At 39.3% G+C, this 18,043-nt stretch overlaps 1 protein-coding gene across 4 annotated transcripts in view; it reads left to right on the top strand.

Annotated features, from left to right (window-relative positions):
- MYLK (myosin light chain kinase) overlaps positions 1 to 18,043 on the top strand; it is a 410,235-nt gene that overhangs the window by 66,030 nt on the left and 326,162 nt on the right. The window contains exon 1 of one of the 4 annotated variants that reach the window (XM_074214673.1): positions 10,170 to 10,588. The exons of 1 other annotated variant lie outside the window; for it this stretch is intronic. Coding sequence is in view for 2 of the 3 variants with exons in the window: in XM_074214672.1 (XP_074070773.1) it covers positions 10,556 to 10,592 (37 nt within the window). In the remaining variant the exon portion in view is untranslated. Of the gene's footprint in view, positions 1 to 10,169; positions 10,593 to 18,043 lie in introns of those variants that run through there. 2 more of the 4 variants (XM_074214672.1, XM_074214674.1) reach the window with 2 other exon arrangements.

The raw sequence follows: 18,043 nt of genomic DNA, 5'->3' as shown, positions 1-18,043 counted from the left end.
ACTAAAATAATTACCTAGCTGTGTGGCCTTGGGCAAGCCACTTAACCCTGTTTGCCTTGCAAAAAACTAAAAAAAAAAGATATATTAACAAAAGGACCACCTCTCTCAAGGAAAGAGGGGTACCAAATCATAGCAAGGCACTTTGAAAGGCTTGTTCCTTCCCCTTCATGCCAATCATTGATCAATCTAATTGACACAATCACCTCCCAACATTTTTTCCCCACCCTGCTCATTATATTAATGAGCATAGGGGAATGAAGGGCAACCTCCTTGAGCAGGTGCAAAAGACAATAACATAGACCCTCATTCCACCTCTGCAAAGTTATTTTTTAATCACCTTTTCTATTGCCTAACTCTTCCCTTCCTGGCATCTTTTGGGTTTTCCACAAAGACCAGACGTCCTGGCTTTTATAATGTATTATCCTCACAGACATCTGTGAAATTCTGGCAGTACCCTCTCTCATCCTTGTGGAAACAAAATACTTGATTCTTTCCCATACCAGGATTACACAGCTAGTAAATATCTGAGGACAGATTTGAAATCAAGAAGCAGAGTGTTCTTGACTCCAGGCCTGGCACTGTAACCACTGTGCCACCCAACTGCCATTATATCATATCATATTATTTTACTTTTATTTTATGACATTCTGATCATACTCTTGCTCGCCTCTCCTACCTATAATCTTATAACAAAGATTTTAAAAGAAAAAATAATAAATCACCTAAGATCTTTCAAGTGCTTTATGTCTGAGACATAATGTTAGGTATTGAGGATTAAAAGAAGAAATAAAAAACAGGAACTTTCAGTTTCATATGTTTCCCAACAAAACTACCCATTCCTGGAGGGTAGGACTGGATCCTTGTATTTCACTTTTTATAGCAATTAGCACAAAGATAGATCCATAGATTCTCACTAAATATTATTCTGTTGAATGGAATAAAGTAATAGACTTCTCCCTCTGGGGCTTAGTATCTAGAATTTTGGAAAGCTGTGAATTGCTAAGAATCAATCATCTCTCTTAGCAGCCAAGAAGATTACAAGCTAAGTTTTAATTGAGAACTAAAGGAAATCAGCCATATTTATTATCATTTCTCTCCTTCCTTCCCTTCCCATTAACCTCAGTATCTATTTTTCTGGGAAAGGGATAGAAGAAAAAATGGAAAAACAATATTTCTATTTCCTAGGTTTTTGCCATGGGAGAAGGAGACAGGAAGATAGGGAAAGACGTGATGATCTTGATGGAGGGCTGTCAGAGGGACTGGTTCCATGAATCTCATTCTTAATCTGGAGCCCAGATTTCTTTAGGAAATTGTGCTTCCAGACTAGAACTACTTTATTTATGAAATATTTGCCCACTTCCCACCTCACCAATTTCCATACCCCCAGATAATATGTGGATAGGAGATAGAGAGCTCATTTTGAAATCTGTGAGAGTTGGATTAAAATTTTTCATTTGACACAGAATGGCTGTGTAATAACTAATCTGGTACTCTAGGCCAGAGGGCTCCAAAATGCAGTCCACTGTACTCCCGAGTGTGGCCCAAATATATCAAAATATAAATGGGAAATAATTAACAATATAAATAAAAATACAATAAAACATAGCTTAATATTAATATGAGGTTTTCTGACTCAATATGTAACTCACAGGGATGCTACCATCTATAGTTTGTTCAGTCATTTTTCAGTCTTGTCTGACTCTTGTTGACCCCATTTGAGGTTGTTTTTTTGACAAAGATTCACTCTTTCCTTTTCCAGATCTTTTTATAGGTGAGGAAACTTGCCCAGGGTTACTACTTAGCTCATAAATTTGTGAGATTGGATTTGAATTCAGGACTATGAGGTACTCCTATGCCCTATGGCCCCACATAGCTACCCTTTATATATAATTTAATGACTCCAGTTTCTATTTAATTTTGATATTACTGCTCTAGGCAACTCTTATAGATCATAAGTTCCTGAGAGGGACAGATCTGCATTTGTTGGTAGGGTTTTCTCATCTAGAAGTATCTATAAATGATAGCTCAGTTCCCTTTCCCTCTCTCTATTGTTACACCAGATCATGTGTAGGACTGAGGAAGCAACAGCTCTTATTTATTTGTATAACATGTTACAAAGTCCTTTAAAAATAGTTTCTTGAACTTTTTTCTTCTAATTGTCACTTCCCATTGTTTTGCCTCTCCTACATCTTTCCAAACCATAGAAATCTCTCCTAATAACAAAACAGGTATGTAGTCAGTGAAAATAAGTTTACACATTGACCCTATCTAATCATTAATCTCCTGAAGCCATGATTAGTCACTGAATTGATTCCAATTTTAAAGTCTTTCAGTGTTGACAAAGTCCTTTCCTCAAAACAAACTTGTGAGGTAAGGAGTCCAAGTCTTATTATCCCTATTTGACAGATACACTTCAAAAGTTGTTACAGTATCATGATTACACAATAGTAAGTGTGCAGGGTGACTAATAAGTCTCCACAAGTTCACTGTTCTGGTCAGGTTGTAGTCTGTTGTCAGTTCAGTTCAGAATGGATACTGCCACGCTGGAGCAGGTCCAGAGGAGGATATGGATTTTGAAAACCATGTCATATTGATGGAATTAGAGGCACTTGGAGGGGTGGAGTGGAGGAAAGGAGAGGAAGAAATGATCTTTAAATATTTGACATAGTATCTTATACAAGAAAGATTCAGCTTTTTCTACTTGAGTTTGAGAAACAAACTAGGAATAATGGGTGGAAATTGAAAAGTGGCAGATTTAAATTTCTTGTAATGGAAAATTTTATAATAATTTTCCCCAAATAGAATGTACTATCTGGTGAGATTAAAAGTTTCTACTCACTAAAGACTCCAAAGCAAATCTGGATAACTCCTTGCCATGTTATTTTCATGGTAAGAGTCTGAGTTGTCATGAAGACTAGTGTTGGAGTTGGAATCTAAGACTTCTAAATTCAAGACTAGTTAAGTCATGGAAATCTCTTTCAACTCACATAGGGATGTTATAGTTAGCCAAGGCTAGTCCGAGCCCCATGAACCTTCTGTTTTCTACATATCACACACCATAAATTTCACTAGCCTCCTCCAGAGTCCTCCCCCCCCAAACTTTGCCCTACAAGACATTATTCCAGAAAAATTCTTTATTCTCATATATAGTGAGGTTTGGACTTCTCTATAAGCCTCTTAGAAAAGTTCTCTCAATCCATGTTCCCTTGGAAAATTAATAGAGATGAAAGGGACTGTGTCTCTTTCTTTTTTCCTGTTTTCTGGGGTGGGGGGGGAGTTAAAAAATTGAAATTTTTGTTTGCTACCTGCCACCTCTATTTTTTAGCTCTTCTTCTAGTTGCTGGTATTAACCCTGATGATTCTAACTCTTCAGATTTCCTCAGACTTCCCCATTCTCTATGAATGACCTTCTTTCTCCCTACAATTCTGCCCCTTATTTACATTTTTAATTAACCGATCATTATTTCTTTAAAGCACTTACTATGTGCCTCAGCACCTGGTGGATACAAAGACAAAAGCAAAAAAAGATTCTGTCTTCTAAGAACTTACATTCTTTGACTCTAGAAGACAGAATGAAGCCAAAGCCCTTGAGTCATTGGTCTTCAATAACAACATAAAGTATTTTCTAAGCAATTGGCTCTAAACTCAGCAATGAGATTACAAATAGAAGCAGAAAGATAGTCCTTGTCCTCAAGGATCTAATTCTAAGGAAAGAAGACAAAATTTAAAAGGGAATTGGAAAGGGGTAAGGCAGAGAAAATCCCATGGAGAAGAGTCATCTATGGAGCCTGGACCTGGAAGAAGAGATATCTGTCCTAGGTCTCCAGCTTAAATTGGAAGTTCTGGAGGGAACCATCTAATCAAAAAGGAGGGTCACAGTAAGAGAGGGTACTTGTCAATTTGAGAAGTAGTACAGGGGTGGAATGAGCTTCCAGAGTGAAGGGGATTTAGTGGCATGACAGAGAAAGTCCTGTGGAGATATCAGAAGGTCAGCCTGGGGAGAGATATACTATACTAGAAAAAAATGATATTCATTCTTTGTTTCAAAGACTATCAATGGGGTCAGCTAGATAACACAGTAGATTGAACATCAGCATTAGGTTCAAGAGAACCTGAGTTCAAATCTAGCCTCAGATACTTACTAGCTTTGGGACTCTGGTCAAATTTCTTAATTATGATTGCCTTGCATTTAAAAAAAAAAGTATCAATGACATTGTGGGGATGATGTCTCCACTCCTGCTTGAATCGGGTTTAAGGGAGGCAGAATTGTACAGAATTGTCACCCTCCCTCTCTCTCTCTCTCATAGTCTTCCAAGTTTAGTGGAAAGACAAAAGTCAAAATGACTGGTAATGGCCCAGTGCAGTGGATGACTTGGTATCTTATGTCTGAACAGGTCTAGAGCCTGCTTCAACTACTTTCATGGGCATCAAACAAGTTGTTCTCTTCTGCTCATTCTGCTAGGAGAAGTTTTCACAGGCTTGTTGTAGACTTTAACTCACCCATCCAACTCAATGATTTACCAGGGTGTAGCTGCTGTGTGTGCTACAGTTTTTTGGAGCCTCAGGTAAAACCAAAGGTGAATGAGCAGCCCTGAACCATGCCCTCACACCAGAAATACTAGTCCTTCCTGACCACCCCATGTAAATCACTTAACCTATCTGAGCCTCAGTTTCCTCATCAGTAAAATGAATGGGTTGGATTTGATGATATCTGAGGTCCCTTCTAGTTCTAAATCTATGATTCTGTAATTAAGTCCCCTTAACCTTGACTTTCACAGTTTTATATATTAAAGAATTAATTTAGCAGTAAAGTTTGGTTCTGTTATTATGAAGCAATGAAAGGAATCCCAGAACCATGGAATCTTCAGTTGGATGGAATTGCAGAGTTCATTTCATCCTAACCATCTCACATTAGTTGATCCTCCATTATCATCTCCTTAAAGACCTCCAGAGACAGGGAGTTCACTACTTTTCTAGATAGCTCATTTATTTGGCACACAGGTTCCCCCCCACACACACACACACAAATAGAATGAGATGGGTTTCTAGTTCCTTTTTCTCTTTTAGTTTTGCTTTTTTCCTTATTACTACAGAGGGGCTGCAATCATCCTGTTTTCATTAAATGTGGAATTAAACAAGAATTTTAACAGGAAAGGAGTCACTCCAAAATACCAGGATGCTCTAATTCACACTGTGCATGTGGTTAGAAATTTTAATTTGGTTTGATTTTTTTTGAGTGATTCCCTTCTAAGAACATATAAAAATAACTTTCCCATAGTTGGAATCAAGCTCTGTCATGTGAAGATCCCCCCCCCCCCACCTCCCCACTTCTGTCCCTAACTCCCCAGCAGGAGTTTTAGCTGACTATGCTGATATTGACTGGCCTGGCAGTGGGCAGCTGCTCCCTATGCCCTCTGCTTTTCATGTGTTTTCTAAGAAAAGTGCCCTGAGAAGCCGTGGAGCAAGGGAGAAAGGCTGGCTTTCTGACCCAGGGGTGAGGGACCAAAGGGAGCCTGTCACCTTTTTTGTGTGAGAATTAGGGGCCTGAGGGCCTCTGGTACTCAAAGTTTCCAATGGGAGACCCCAAGGGCAAAATCTTTGGAATAGAGGCAATAACTGTGCCTGTTCCATTGGACAGGAATACTAAAAGGGACTTATCAAATCAAAGATCCAGGGCAAGAAGGAACTGGAGTTCTACTTTTCAGAGTTTAACATGCCTGTGCAATCCTGAAAATTGTGTTCTGATTTTCAGATGATTTACCTCCTTTTTTGGTTACCTATGTACCAGTTCTGTCATCTGCCCAATCTGTCACCATCCTTCTACCCAGTCCCTTCTGTCTCCTCTTTCCAATAAAACAGAATAGAGTCTTAAGGTTTAAAGGCAACAAAATGTTCAATTTGTCCTCCACTCACCTGAGGCAGCTATTCTCTCTTTAATATTCCTGAGTTCTCTATCCTTTCTACCTTGAGTACTCTGGGGAGCTGACCACTCCATTAGGTATCCAAGTACATTTGGCTCTGGTTATTAGACAGATTTTTCTTGCTTTGAGCTGAAATCTGTCATCCAGTGAAATTGCTAGATTTAAAGTATTGGTCATATCAGTTCACTTTTCCCCAATTCAATAAGTTCCATCAGTTTCCAGTCACTTCAAAGATCAAATATAAAGCCTTCAGCTTGGCATTCAAAGCCCTTCATAACTTGGCCCCTTTCTGGTCTTCTTACATGTTATTCTTCTCCACGTATACAATACAATGGCACTAGCCTCTTACTTTTCTTTGGATAAGTTACTCTATCCCTGATTGCATTTTCACTGCTCATCCCTATGCTTAGAATGCTCTTATTCCTCATTTCGTTGTCAAGGATTCCTGACTTCTTTTAGGTCTCAGCTAAAAATCCCTCCTTCAACAGGAAGCCTTTTCCTATCCCCCTTAATCCTAATGCCTTATCTCCAACTTATTCTCTCTATATTTTTTGTAAATAGTTGTTTCCATTATGTCTTTCCCATTAGAAAAAAAAATATATCATTTGCCTGTTTTTGTATCTCCATAGGCTCCCAATAAGTTGTTGTGGGGTTTTTTGTTGTTGTTGTTGTTGTTTTGCAAGGCAAATGTTGTTAAGTGGTAGGTAGAATAGAATAGATTTTTCTTGTATATTTGTTTCAATCACATCTGACTCTTTTTGACCCCATTTGAGATTTTCTTGGCAAAGCTACTGAAGTGGTTTGCCATTTCCTTCTTCAGCTCATATTACAGACAAGGAAACTGAGGCAAATAGAGTCAAGTGACTTGCTCAGAATCTCATAGCTAATAAGTTAATGTGGCTCAATTTAAGCTAATTCTAAGCCTGGTGCTCTATCCACTGTGCCACCGAGCTGTGCAGATAGGTAGATAGCATTTATATTCGATCCAAACTGATACAAATCCAAACAAGTAAGTCAATACCTGCCCTCAAAGAGCTCACATTCTATTGAAGGAGACAACATTTGTATAAAATAAATATATATATACAGAATAAATGCCGAACAATTTTTTGTGTGGAGGACACTCTCACTTAGGGAAGGGAAGGTCACAAAAGGCTTTTTGTAGAAAGTGTCAGTTGAATAGAGTTCAGAGGGAAATAAGAGATTCAAAGAGACAGATGTTGACAGAGATGAGGCAGTTCTGCATTTCTAAGCATAAGGCATGAAAGCCAGTACAAAGATGTGGAGAAAGGAGCTCTAGTGCATGTATGAAGAACCAATTTGACTGATCCGTAAAGTGCAGAAGGGGAATAATATAAATCTCATTATAGTTCTGATTATTTCATAATCAATAATTAAAAATACCACAGGTTATGTTTGAGAAGGTAAGAACTAGAATGACATTGCACACTTGCACAAGAATCACAGTCATTTAGGCTGATTAAGCTTGACTTTGCTCAGGGATCATCTCCACATGAACAAGTTAAATTGAGAAGGGATGGAATTTTTTTTTTTAGATTTTTCAAGACAATGGGGTTAAGTGGCTTGCCCAAGGCCACATGGCTAGGTAATTATTAAGTGTTTGAGACCGGATTTGAACCCAGGTACTCCTGACTCCAGGGTTGGTGCTTTATCCACTGTGCCACCTAGCCACCCCAAGGGATGGAATTTCAAGGAAGTTCTTTCTGAACTTCCAGAGAAGGAGTCACTTGGGGGAGAGGAAGACTTCGGCTAGATTACACCCTCTAAAGCTTGAGCTTCCATCTTGAAAGGGTCCAGGGGATAGTGGATTCCCATCTTTCCAGCACAGTCCTAAATGGCATTCTTCTTTCAACTGACAGCAATGTGGGCACCATCAAGGAGCCCAGCCAGGAGACCATATCATGCCTAAGGGAACAGAAGGGACTAACAATAACCATGAACTGTCTATTGCTCCCTTGTCACATATTTGTGTGTCAGCTTGAGCCTAGTTTCCCCTGACCTCTATACTTAGGGGAAAGTTTCATAGACATTACTCGGGAGGAGAGCAGTTGGATTTCTTGTACCAACTTGTCATATTGTGACCTTAACAAATACCCAGTTCTAAAAAGTGACTTAAGCATGGCTGACAAAATTATTCTTCTTTTTAAATTCAATTTTATTTTATTTTCAACTCTGAATTCTTTCCCTCCCCTACCCACAAAGTGAGAAAAACAAAATCCATTACAAATATATATTGACTAAATGATTTCTCAATTAACAATCTTAAAGGGAAGCACACCTGCAAGGGCTTGACCCAGCATCATTACCTGAGCCCTCAAGGACACCCCTGAAACCTTCATGGAAAGAGTTAGTTGGTCTAGCTCTGCTATAACCTGTCTTGTCAGTGAGAATAGGAATTAGGATGCGTATACTTCACAGCTTCTATAGACTAAGTTCAGAAAGTGAGGTTAGCTTGTAAGGGCTTTAAAAAAAGGAAATTAAGGAATTTCATTTTTGAATACTAGAATTGATTTATTTAGGTTTTTGCAAGGCAATGGGGTTAAGATCACACAGCTAGATAACTATTAAGTGTCTGAGGCAGGATTTGAACTCAGGTACTCCTGACTCCAGGGCCTGTGTTCTATCCTAGCTCCCACACCTAGCTGCCCCTTGAATACTGGTATTTATTGAATAGTGCAGTGACATCCTCAGGTCTGAGCTTCAGGAAAATCATTTTGGCATCTGTCTAGCTTTTCACTGGTTGGATAACCCATACCTGGAATATTCTGCCTCCTCTTAGTTTCCTTAAGACTCAGCTCAAGCCCCTGGCTCCTCAGGAGACCTTTCCATGTATGATCTCCTCCCCACCCAAAAGTACTTTTTTCTCTGAGATCATCATGTATTTTTTTTTCTGTATTTATCTTGTATGTACTTACTTATTATACAGTATCTTGTTGTTCAGTCATTTCAGTTCTGTGATTCTTTGTAACCTCAGTTAGTGTTTTCTTGGCAAAGATAGTGGAGTAGTTTGCCATTTCTTCTCCAGATCATTTTACAGATGAGGAAACTGAAGCAGATATGGTTAAGTGACTGCTCAGGGTCAAACAACTAATAATATCTGATGCTGCATCTGTACTCCCGAAGGTGAATGTTGTTGAGTCTTCCTGACCCCAGGCCCAGTACTCTATCTTCTAGGATACCTAGCTGCCACTACATAATATCTGTTCCTATAGGAAGTATGGTCCTTAAGGCCACGGACTGTTTTGCCTTTCTAGATGTCTTATCATTTTCCTTAGTTCTTGGTCCACAGTAAGCAATTAATAAATGCTTATTGACTTATATCTGACTGTACTGGAAAGGAAAGACACTTGCATTGGGGATTTGGAAGTTTCTGCGATAGTCCAGGTGAGAAGTAATGAACTAGATAGTTGCCATGTGTCTTGAGAGAAGGGGATGGATGTCAGAAAGATTATAGAGTTGGAAAAGCTTTTTGAAACTGGTTGGGTACATGGGATGAGGGAGAGTGAGGAGCTAGGGATGATTCTGAGTGACTAGTATAATGGTGGTCACAGGAGGACAGTTCAGATTAGGAAGGCAGATTGGGAAAGAAAATTCATGAACTGCTTTTGGACATGTTGAGTTTCAGATGACTGTAGAACAATTTGAAATCTCCAATGGAAGATACATACATTATTATCTGCATAGAGATAATTAAACTCTTGATCTGTAAACTTTAAAGTGCTCTATAAAAGTCAGCTCTTATCTCTAGGTGTTCAGAACTAATGCACCCAGTATGTCTTCTTAGTCTGAAGACCAAAGACCCACTTTAAGTGTCTGCCAGGGCTGGCCTAGGGTACAGTCTTACTTCAATTAGGGCCATGTGGATAGCATGTGCAGAGTCTAGGCAGCCTGCCTTAAGTCTGGTCCCAGATTCCTTTAGGGGACTGCAGGAGAACAGTATGTAATCTGTCTGTACTAGACATTGTCCCTACTTTGGAAGCGTATGTTCCTATAATGTTTCTGTTTGAGAGGACAGAACACCTAGCAAAGGGGGAATGTAAGGCAGATGTATCTAGCAAATGGGATTATGTCCCCAGTCCAGATATCAGGGTCTTAGAGGCTGTAGCCCACATATGGATGTGGGGATGTTCTCGGTCCAGTCAAAGGACTCACATTTTTGCATTTTTTTCTTTCTCTCTCTTTTTTTTTTTTTGGGCAGAGCCCACTGGGGCAAACGCTGCTCCCACACACCCAGTTTGGAATCCGCAGCTCCAAACAAGTAGCAACCTGTGAGCTTCCACTTGTGGTCCCCCAGGGCCTCCATTGAAAAATCCAGCCAGCCCCGTAAGCAGCAGAGGGCTTCAAAGGTCACTCCAGCTCGATGGGTTAAAACAACAGATCGACTGGACCGGGCGGAGTCGGCTCAATGGTTAGCAGTCCAGTTGCAACATCTGTGAGCCCCATCAGAACAAAAGCCTTTTGCCCCGGCTCTCTCCTTTACAGCCCGTGTTCCTGCCGGCTCCCCCGGCGCTCTCCTTTCACTCCCGGACTCCCGGGAATGGACTTTGGAAAGGAAATCACTGCAATTAAGCGGTGAAGTGGGGAAGCTGCTGCCTGGCGGACTCCTGCCTCCCATGGAACCTGCGGGGCGCGGGGAGCAGCTGCCGGTGGGTAAGGCTTCTCCCTGTCCTTACCCCTCCCGGGCCCCTTTGAGTCACTTTGCCGGGTGGGGTGGAGGGGAGTTTTATTTTATTTAATTTTTCTTTGAACTTGCCAAATAATGAGTTGGGGCCAGGCAAAATCGGGGCGGTTCTTTTCGGAATTAGGAGAGATTAGGGAGCAGACTGGGAGAATCTGTAGGGATTAGTGTGCGTGGCGGGGGGTGGGGGAGGAGAGTTGGGGTTCTCCCCACTTTGTCCCGCCACTGTGAGCGTCGCCACTCTGGGAGAGGCCAGTTAGACTGCGGGACTGGGAGAAGTGGGGGGCTCGAGGGAAGGAGAGAGGCTAGACGGACAGAAATAAAGGACGGGGTTTCCAGGGCATCTTTTAGCCAGAAGAAGGTGTTTGAGAAATAAGGGAACTAAATGGGTTTGGGGGCAACAAAGGAAGAAGCAGAAGACATGCTCTCTCTTATAAAACCTGCTTTACTTACCCTGGATCATAGGAGCGACTCTTATTTTCACCCAAATAGAACGAAATCAGAGTGCTGAAGGGGAGGGAGCTGAGAAATGCCTGCTTTAGGATTAAATGGTTAAATATGGAGACTGAAAGTTTTCTTTTTTTTCTAATTGGACTCAGGAGATAATTTAAATAAAGTGTTTCGAATCAAATTAAAATGAAATTGCTAAATGTTGCTTCTGGTGATGATTAATAAATCCTCTTGCCAAGGAAAATTGCCCTCCTAGACTAACAATGATTTAGCTTTTTGCCTTGGGGGACTGGAGCTCTCAGACCTTTTTTGCCCCTTCCCACATCTTCTGTCCAGCTACACCCCCAGCCCCCCACCCCACTTGCTGCCCTTTTGATCTCAGTTTATTTTGTCCCGATGGAACTTCCCCCAGCTGTGCGATTGTGACTTCAGGGAGTGTTGAGATAGAGGTTATTTTGGAAATCCCCCAGTTTTTTTCATTTAGAAGAGTAGACCCCCTAGTCATCAGGAGGAGGAAGAGGGATCAAGAGGCCATGGTTGTTCTGTTATATATGTGTGTGTGTGTGTGTGTGTGTGTGTGTGTTTTAACTGAGCATTCAAAAATGTCAGTGGCCATTGATTGCCAATGCGGAAGGAATCTGTTTATGTTGGTAATGACAGCTGGTGAGATGATGGGCTGAGACTGAGTGGTGCAGCTTGGCGTGACTGTTGAATTGGAACTGTGCTGTATATCTAATACATGTGATGATTGAGTAACTCTATTCCCTCCCTACTCACCTCCTTCTGGAGTGCCAGAATTCACCGTTCCTCCACTGGTTCCTTCCTTAACTTGAGGCTAGACCTCTTCCTGGGGCCTGACAACCCACTACTGCATTCTTCATCCCTCAATCAGAAGTCCAACTGCTGGTTGTTTTTGACACACTTTTAGAGCCAAATTGGGGTCTTTCTGGGTCTTTATGGAACTCAAGAGTAATTTGGGGTCTAGAATTCTGAAAGATGACAAATTCTTCCCTTCATTTTTGTCTATAGCAATCTGCCCATAGTTCTGGACTCATTCAAAATGTTACCTACTTGATGAAAGTGTTCCTGCCGTGGGTTTTCATCTTTCCCTCTTTAGTTTATGCTTCCTTCATAGCATATTATTCATTTTGCACAATCATTTGGCTCTACATTAACAAAAATTAGAAGGAATATGACTGGAAAGTTAATGCCTTCAGGAGATTCCAAAATCAGGCTGTCCTTGGCATGTCAAGATCTCCTGGGCTTTCTTATTCTGACCTGACAGAATTTTTTTTTAAATAGAAAATGTAGATATTAGAGATGGTGGTACCTGTGGTAGAAACAGGAGTTACTATGGTATGGGGAAGGATAGGAGAAAAAAAAGAGAAACCTATTGTGTTCAGCTTAGTTTACAGGACTATATTGAAGGGAGAAAAGTTGGGTAAGATCCAACTGAAAAGACCTTTCCTAGCCTTGGAGTCTGTGGGTAGGTAGGAATTGAATTTCTTTCCTTATCTACTTTTCCTTTCTATTGGAAAAGTCACAGTTCTTCCCCTTGGGGCACTCCCAGTTCAGTTAGGGATATAGTAAACACTTGGTGTAAATAAATAAAAGGCATTGACATTGAAAAACAATGCCACTGATGATTTGGAAAGAATATTGTAATACACTGTTTAATTTTACACACACAACTATTAAGAATGAGGTCATATGATAGAATAGAAATGGAAATGCTTTGCAATCTCAGTTCTTCTTCATCAAGTATCACTTTTATTTTTGGGCTTCTTTCCTTAATTGTAAAATTAGGGGAATTGTCCTAGAAGATCCTTTCACTCTGGACCCTTTAAGGTTTTCCAAATGATTCAAATGACTAGAACTATTAGCATTAGCTTAGGTCGATGCTTTCATGGTGATGAGTTAAGATTAATTCAAAGTAGGGGACATGGAATTGAGGATCAACAGTGTGTTAGTCTATCACCATGTGTGGTTTACTGACAGTTGTCAAGGACTGGCCTGACAAATGAGAAGTTAATTTGTGACAGTCTTTTCATAGGGGTAGTTATGAGGACACAAAAATGAGCTAATATAAATAGGGAAAAATTAGTAATATCCTCATTCATGTCTTCTCACCAGTTCTGTGCTGTAGTCCTAATTAGACTCCTAGCTTCTCTAAACCATCCTCTACAAAGCTGCTAAAATAATCTTCCTAAAGCTAAGGTCTGATGGTGTGTTATCAATCTCTTGCTCAAGAATCTTCATAGGCTTCCAATTGCCCTTAGAATAAAAAAAAAAATCTTCTTAGCTTGACATTTAAAACCCTGTAAAATGTGACTCCAGCCTACCTTGACAGACTTACTTCATATTCCTTTTTATACACATGTTACATAACATTTCAGCCCTGACTTTATACGGGATGTTTCCCCACACCTGGAATGTACTCTCTCCTCACCTCTGCCTCTAGAATTTTCTGTTTTTTCATGGATCAGCATCATGCTAGACAATGCAGTTCTTGATTGATTCCTCAAATTATCTTGAATGTACTTAGCTTTTTACCTATTTGTGTCATGCTTTTCAGAAGTCGGAGCTTTTTTTTTCTTTTTGACATCTGAATAGATGACTTTCCTCAAGACATGGCCTTTGGCATTTTTTCCAACTTATTCACCAGCTTGCTGCACTGTGCCTTTCTCAGAGACATCCAAAACTTTCTAATATCCTTGTTTTTGATGTAGTGGCCTGTTGGATCAGGGCAGCTGAGTTTGATACAAGTTCAATATCATTTCATTCAAGAAGTATCTCATCTTTTGGGGTTTGAGAAACCACACAAGCAACACCTGGTCTAATGTGTACTCTTCAGATATATTTTTCACCCAAGAAATTTCAGATTTCAACAAGTGATCCATTCTCTTGAATAACAACATTAATGGGGAAAGGAGCATACACATTCCTCATCTTTGATTATGTTTCCCACATGGCTACAGATTGTGCTTACAATTGCAAGTTCCTTTCGATTTCCCCACCATTTGTCCACCTGGAGTCTTTTTTCTTCTTTCCAAGGAGACTGAGCTCCATATTGATATGGTTGGAATCTCTGCAGAGGTTTCCTCTGGGCCCCTTCACAATAACTGTCTGACCCTTTGGAGAAATGTTAACATTTTCTGAAACATCCAGTCTGGTTGCTTAGAATGGGCTTCATCCTGATTGTGAATGGGCCAAAGAGAGTGGAGCTATTTTTTATTTTTTTATTTCTGTCTTTTTACCCATCCTTTCTCCCCCCCCCCCACCCAGGGTAGTGCCTTTTACAAAATAAGTGATTTTGTCATTTTTGTTCAGTTGTTTCAGTCATGTCCCACTCCTCATGACACCAGTTGGCGTTTTCTTGGCAAAGATGCTGAAGTGGACTACAATTTCTTTTTCCAACTTATTTTATAGATGAGGAAACTGAGGCCCATTGGCTAAGTGATTTGTCCTGGTTCCCACAGCTATTAAGTGTCTGAGGTCAGCTTTGAACTCTGTTTTCCTAACTCCAACAATAAGTGATTATTGAATGCTTTTTGAATTATTTAGATTGAATATTATTATTATTATTTATACCTTATCTTTCACCCCACTCCTACACCATTATTCCCCTGATCCCAACATGTGCATTTATTTACATCTTCAGACTCGGGCCCTCCTCAAGCCCCGATCAGGGAGAATTCAAGGAACCCCTGACTCTGTCCAAGCCACTCTCCTGTTGCTGATGCCCCATCCTTGTTGCTGTGAGATTTTGTTCCAAGTTACTGATGCTGTTTCATTCCTGCCTGACTGTAATTTTCTGACTTTTTTATGCCCCAGTTCCTTAGCCTGGATTCCTGATTTCTTTTGCCAGCCTCTTGTTCTCCTGCCTTGAAGGACCTGCCAGCCCTGAATTCCATGTAGACCAACAGCCCTGGCACCTCTTTCTGCCACCCATGACAATGACTTATCCTGTCCTTGTAACTCAGATCCCAGCATGAGAAATCTAGAGTGAGCTAGCTGATGTGAATGGACCTGAAATCTGATTCCTTTTTGTACTGCCCCAGTGGAAGTTAGCCTTCTTATCCCCCAACTGGATACAGTAGCCTTGAGCCAATGAAATTTACCATCATTGCAAACTCTGCATTTAGAAATTAGTTGAATTTTCTTTGAAATAGTTTCTCTTCTTCCTCTCCTTCTCTATCCATCTTCCCTTTCTTCCCCCTCTATTCCATGCCACCACTTTGACCTACCATGTTTCTGACCCGAGTAACTGTATCTCTCCTTAGGCAACCTGGAGGTATCTCCTTTACCCCCACATTCCCAGGGCCTCACTGTACTATTGCCACATTTAGGACAGACACAAAATTGATTTAGTTTTATTACAACAGAAGGACTAGAGTTTGAATCCGGCCTCAGACATTTGACTGTTACTAGCTATGTGATCTTGGGCAAGTCACTTAACCTTGATTGCCTTACATCTAGGGCCATCTCCTGTCATCCTGATTCCTATCTGGCCACTGAATCCAGATGTCTCTGGAGGAGAAATTGAGTTTGTTGACTTAGCATGGCACTCCCTCACTCAAATCTAATTCATGTGCTTGTCATGGCATCCACCTCCCTGTTGTCTTGGTCTTCTTCGAAAATGAAGGATAAATTATAAATTATTAAATTAAATTAAATATATAAAATTTATGTATATGCATATATGTATACAAATAAAATATATACCAATATATTTTATGTAAATATATAAAATGAATTTTGTGTAATTATGTACAATATAAATATATATAAGTTCATATAAATTTATATCAAAACAATAAAAATAAATAATAATATAAAAATGAAATATATCTTAACTAAGGATCCATGAACAGATACATAAAACACATTATAAGGCATAATTATATACTATTTATATATTATATATGTATTACAGTTGATTCTTGTCATTCATGTTATTTATTTTCTATGAAGACACCACAAACACTGAATTAACAAATACTGAATTATTCTGTTAGAAGAAATACATGGTGAGGTTCCTGGGAACCTCTGCTCAGAATATTGGTAAATTTCATCTTTTTTTTCCTGGATATATTGTAGTGTTGACTTATTAATATTAAATTCATAACCAACATTACTATAACTCATACCTAAATGAAGCTTATCTAATACATTTATTTTCTCTGTAAGTCATGGTGAAGCCTTCTTGTGCTTAGAATAAGTAGTTTTTTTAAACTATACTTGGACCTTTTTAAACAATGAAATCACTAACAAAAATGTTAAAAACATGCAAAAAGAATACTTATATATAGGGTGTATGATGACCATATCAAGTTGCTTGCCCTTTAAAGGAGGTGGGAGAGAGAAGAAAGAAAGGAAGAGAATTTGGAACTCAAAATTTTAAAAAAGTATATAAAAATTTCTTTATGTAATGGAAAAAATAAGATAGATAAAGAGTTTGGGAGATGAAACAAGAAAGTAGAGCATGTCTTTGTTCAACTTAGCTAGGAACATTCATATCATGTGACACAAAATTTTTGCCATTCTGCACATATTTTCAAATTATTATAAAACTATTGAGTCAAATTTTTCAATACTATACAACTATGAATGATTGGCAAAAGTGACAATTAATTGATTTGGGGTTACAAATAGTGAGTTGGTGAATTCACAAGTATGAAATCCACAAAAAATGAGAATTAACTATATATATATATATGTATATATATGTATATACATATATATATTCATAGGCCCCTGATTAAAGATCCTCTACTCTAGCGAAAAGAGAGAAATCCTCTGCATTTATTTATTGAGGGAAGATAGAAGAGAAACCAGGTAATACATACCCAAATGCATACGCAATGTGAACTGACCCTCAATTCATAACCCCATTCAATATTTGAGTGTTATCATATATAACAGTTTATTAGAATATAAATGTCACATATTTTGAATATACAGTTAACTATTTCAATACAATTGATTTCCTTTTTAATCTTCTTTATTTTATTTTACCTATTTAAAAAAACCCTTCAAGGGGTGGCTAGGTGGCGCAGCAGATAGAGCACCGGCCCTGGAGTCAGGAGTACCTGGGTTCAAATCCAGTCTCAGACACTTAATAATTACCTAGCTGTGTGGTCTTGGGGCAAGCCACTTAACCCCATTGCCTTGAAAAAAAAAAACTAAAAAAAAAAAATGAATAATAAAACCCTTCTGAAAGGGATTCAGAAACTTCACCAGACTGCCAAAGAGGTTCATGACACAGAACAGATTTGGAAACCATGCTCCAAAATGTCTCCCTTGGTTATTGATCATCCATTCCTCTGACTTCTGTATTCCCTTTTATCTGTGTGATTCCTGAGTCTAGTTGTGATTTTCAACCTGGGCTCCAGGCCTCAGTTTTCTTTGCCTGATGATCATTTTAATCTATGACTGAACATGAATTTATTAAATTTTTTAGCACAGTGGATAGAGCACCAGACCTGGAATCAGAAAAATTCGTCTTCCCTGAATTCAAATCCAGCCTCAGACACTTAGCAGCTGTGTGACCCTAGACAAATCACTTAATCCTATTTTCCTCAGTTTCCTCAATTATAAAATGAGCTGGAGAAGTAAATGGCTAACTACTTCAGTATCTTTACCAAAAAACCCCCAAAATAACTATGCCCAAAGGGCAATAAAGCTGTTCAGATACCTTTTTTGACTTTAAATACTTCACTTTACATGCTTGAAGATCTATTTAGGCTACATCCCATCTTGCTTACTCTACACCTCCAAGTTTAATCTTCAGAAAAACATCCTTTTTTCTTCTGTTATTCTCTTGCTTAAACATTTACATGCCTTTCCATGGCCTGCAGCCTAAATAATTCAAACTTCCTACTCTGTCTTTCAAAGCACACAACAATCAGCCACTAACTTGTCTTAGCCCCCTTCTCTCAATTCAGTGCTGTATTCATTCATTAAATACCAA

Source organism: Macrotis lagotis, chromosome 1 (genome assembly GCF_037893015.1).
Source record: "Macrotis lagotis isolate mMagLag1 chromosome 1, bilby.v1.9.chrom.fasta, whole genome shotgun sequence".
Lineage (NCBI taxonomy): Eukaryota > Metazoa > Chordata > Mammalia > Peramelemorphia > Peramelidae > Macrotis > Macrotis lagotis.
The sequence above is the reverse complement of the archived record's forward strand: the minus strand, read 5'-3'. Positions and strand labels throughout refer to the sequence as shown.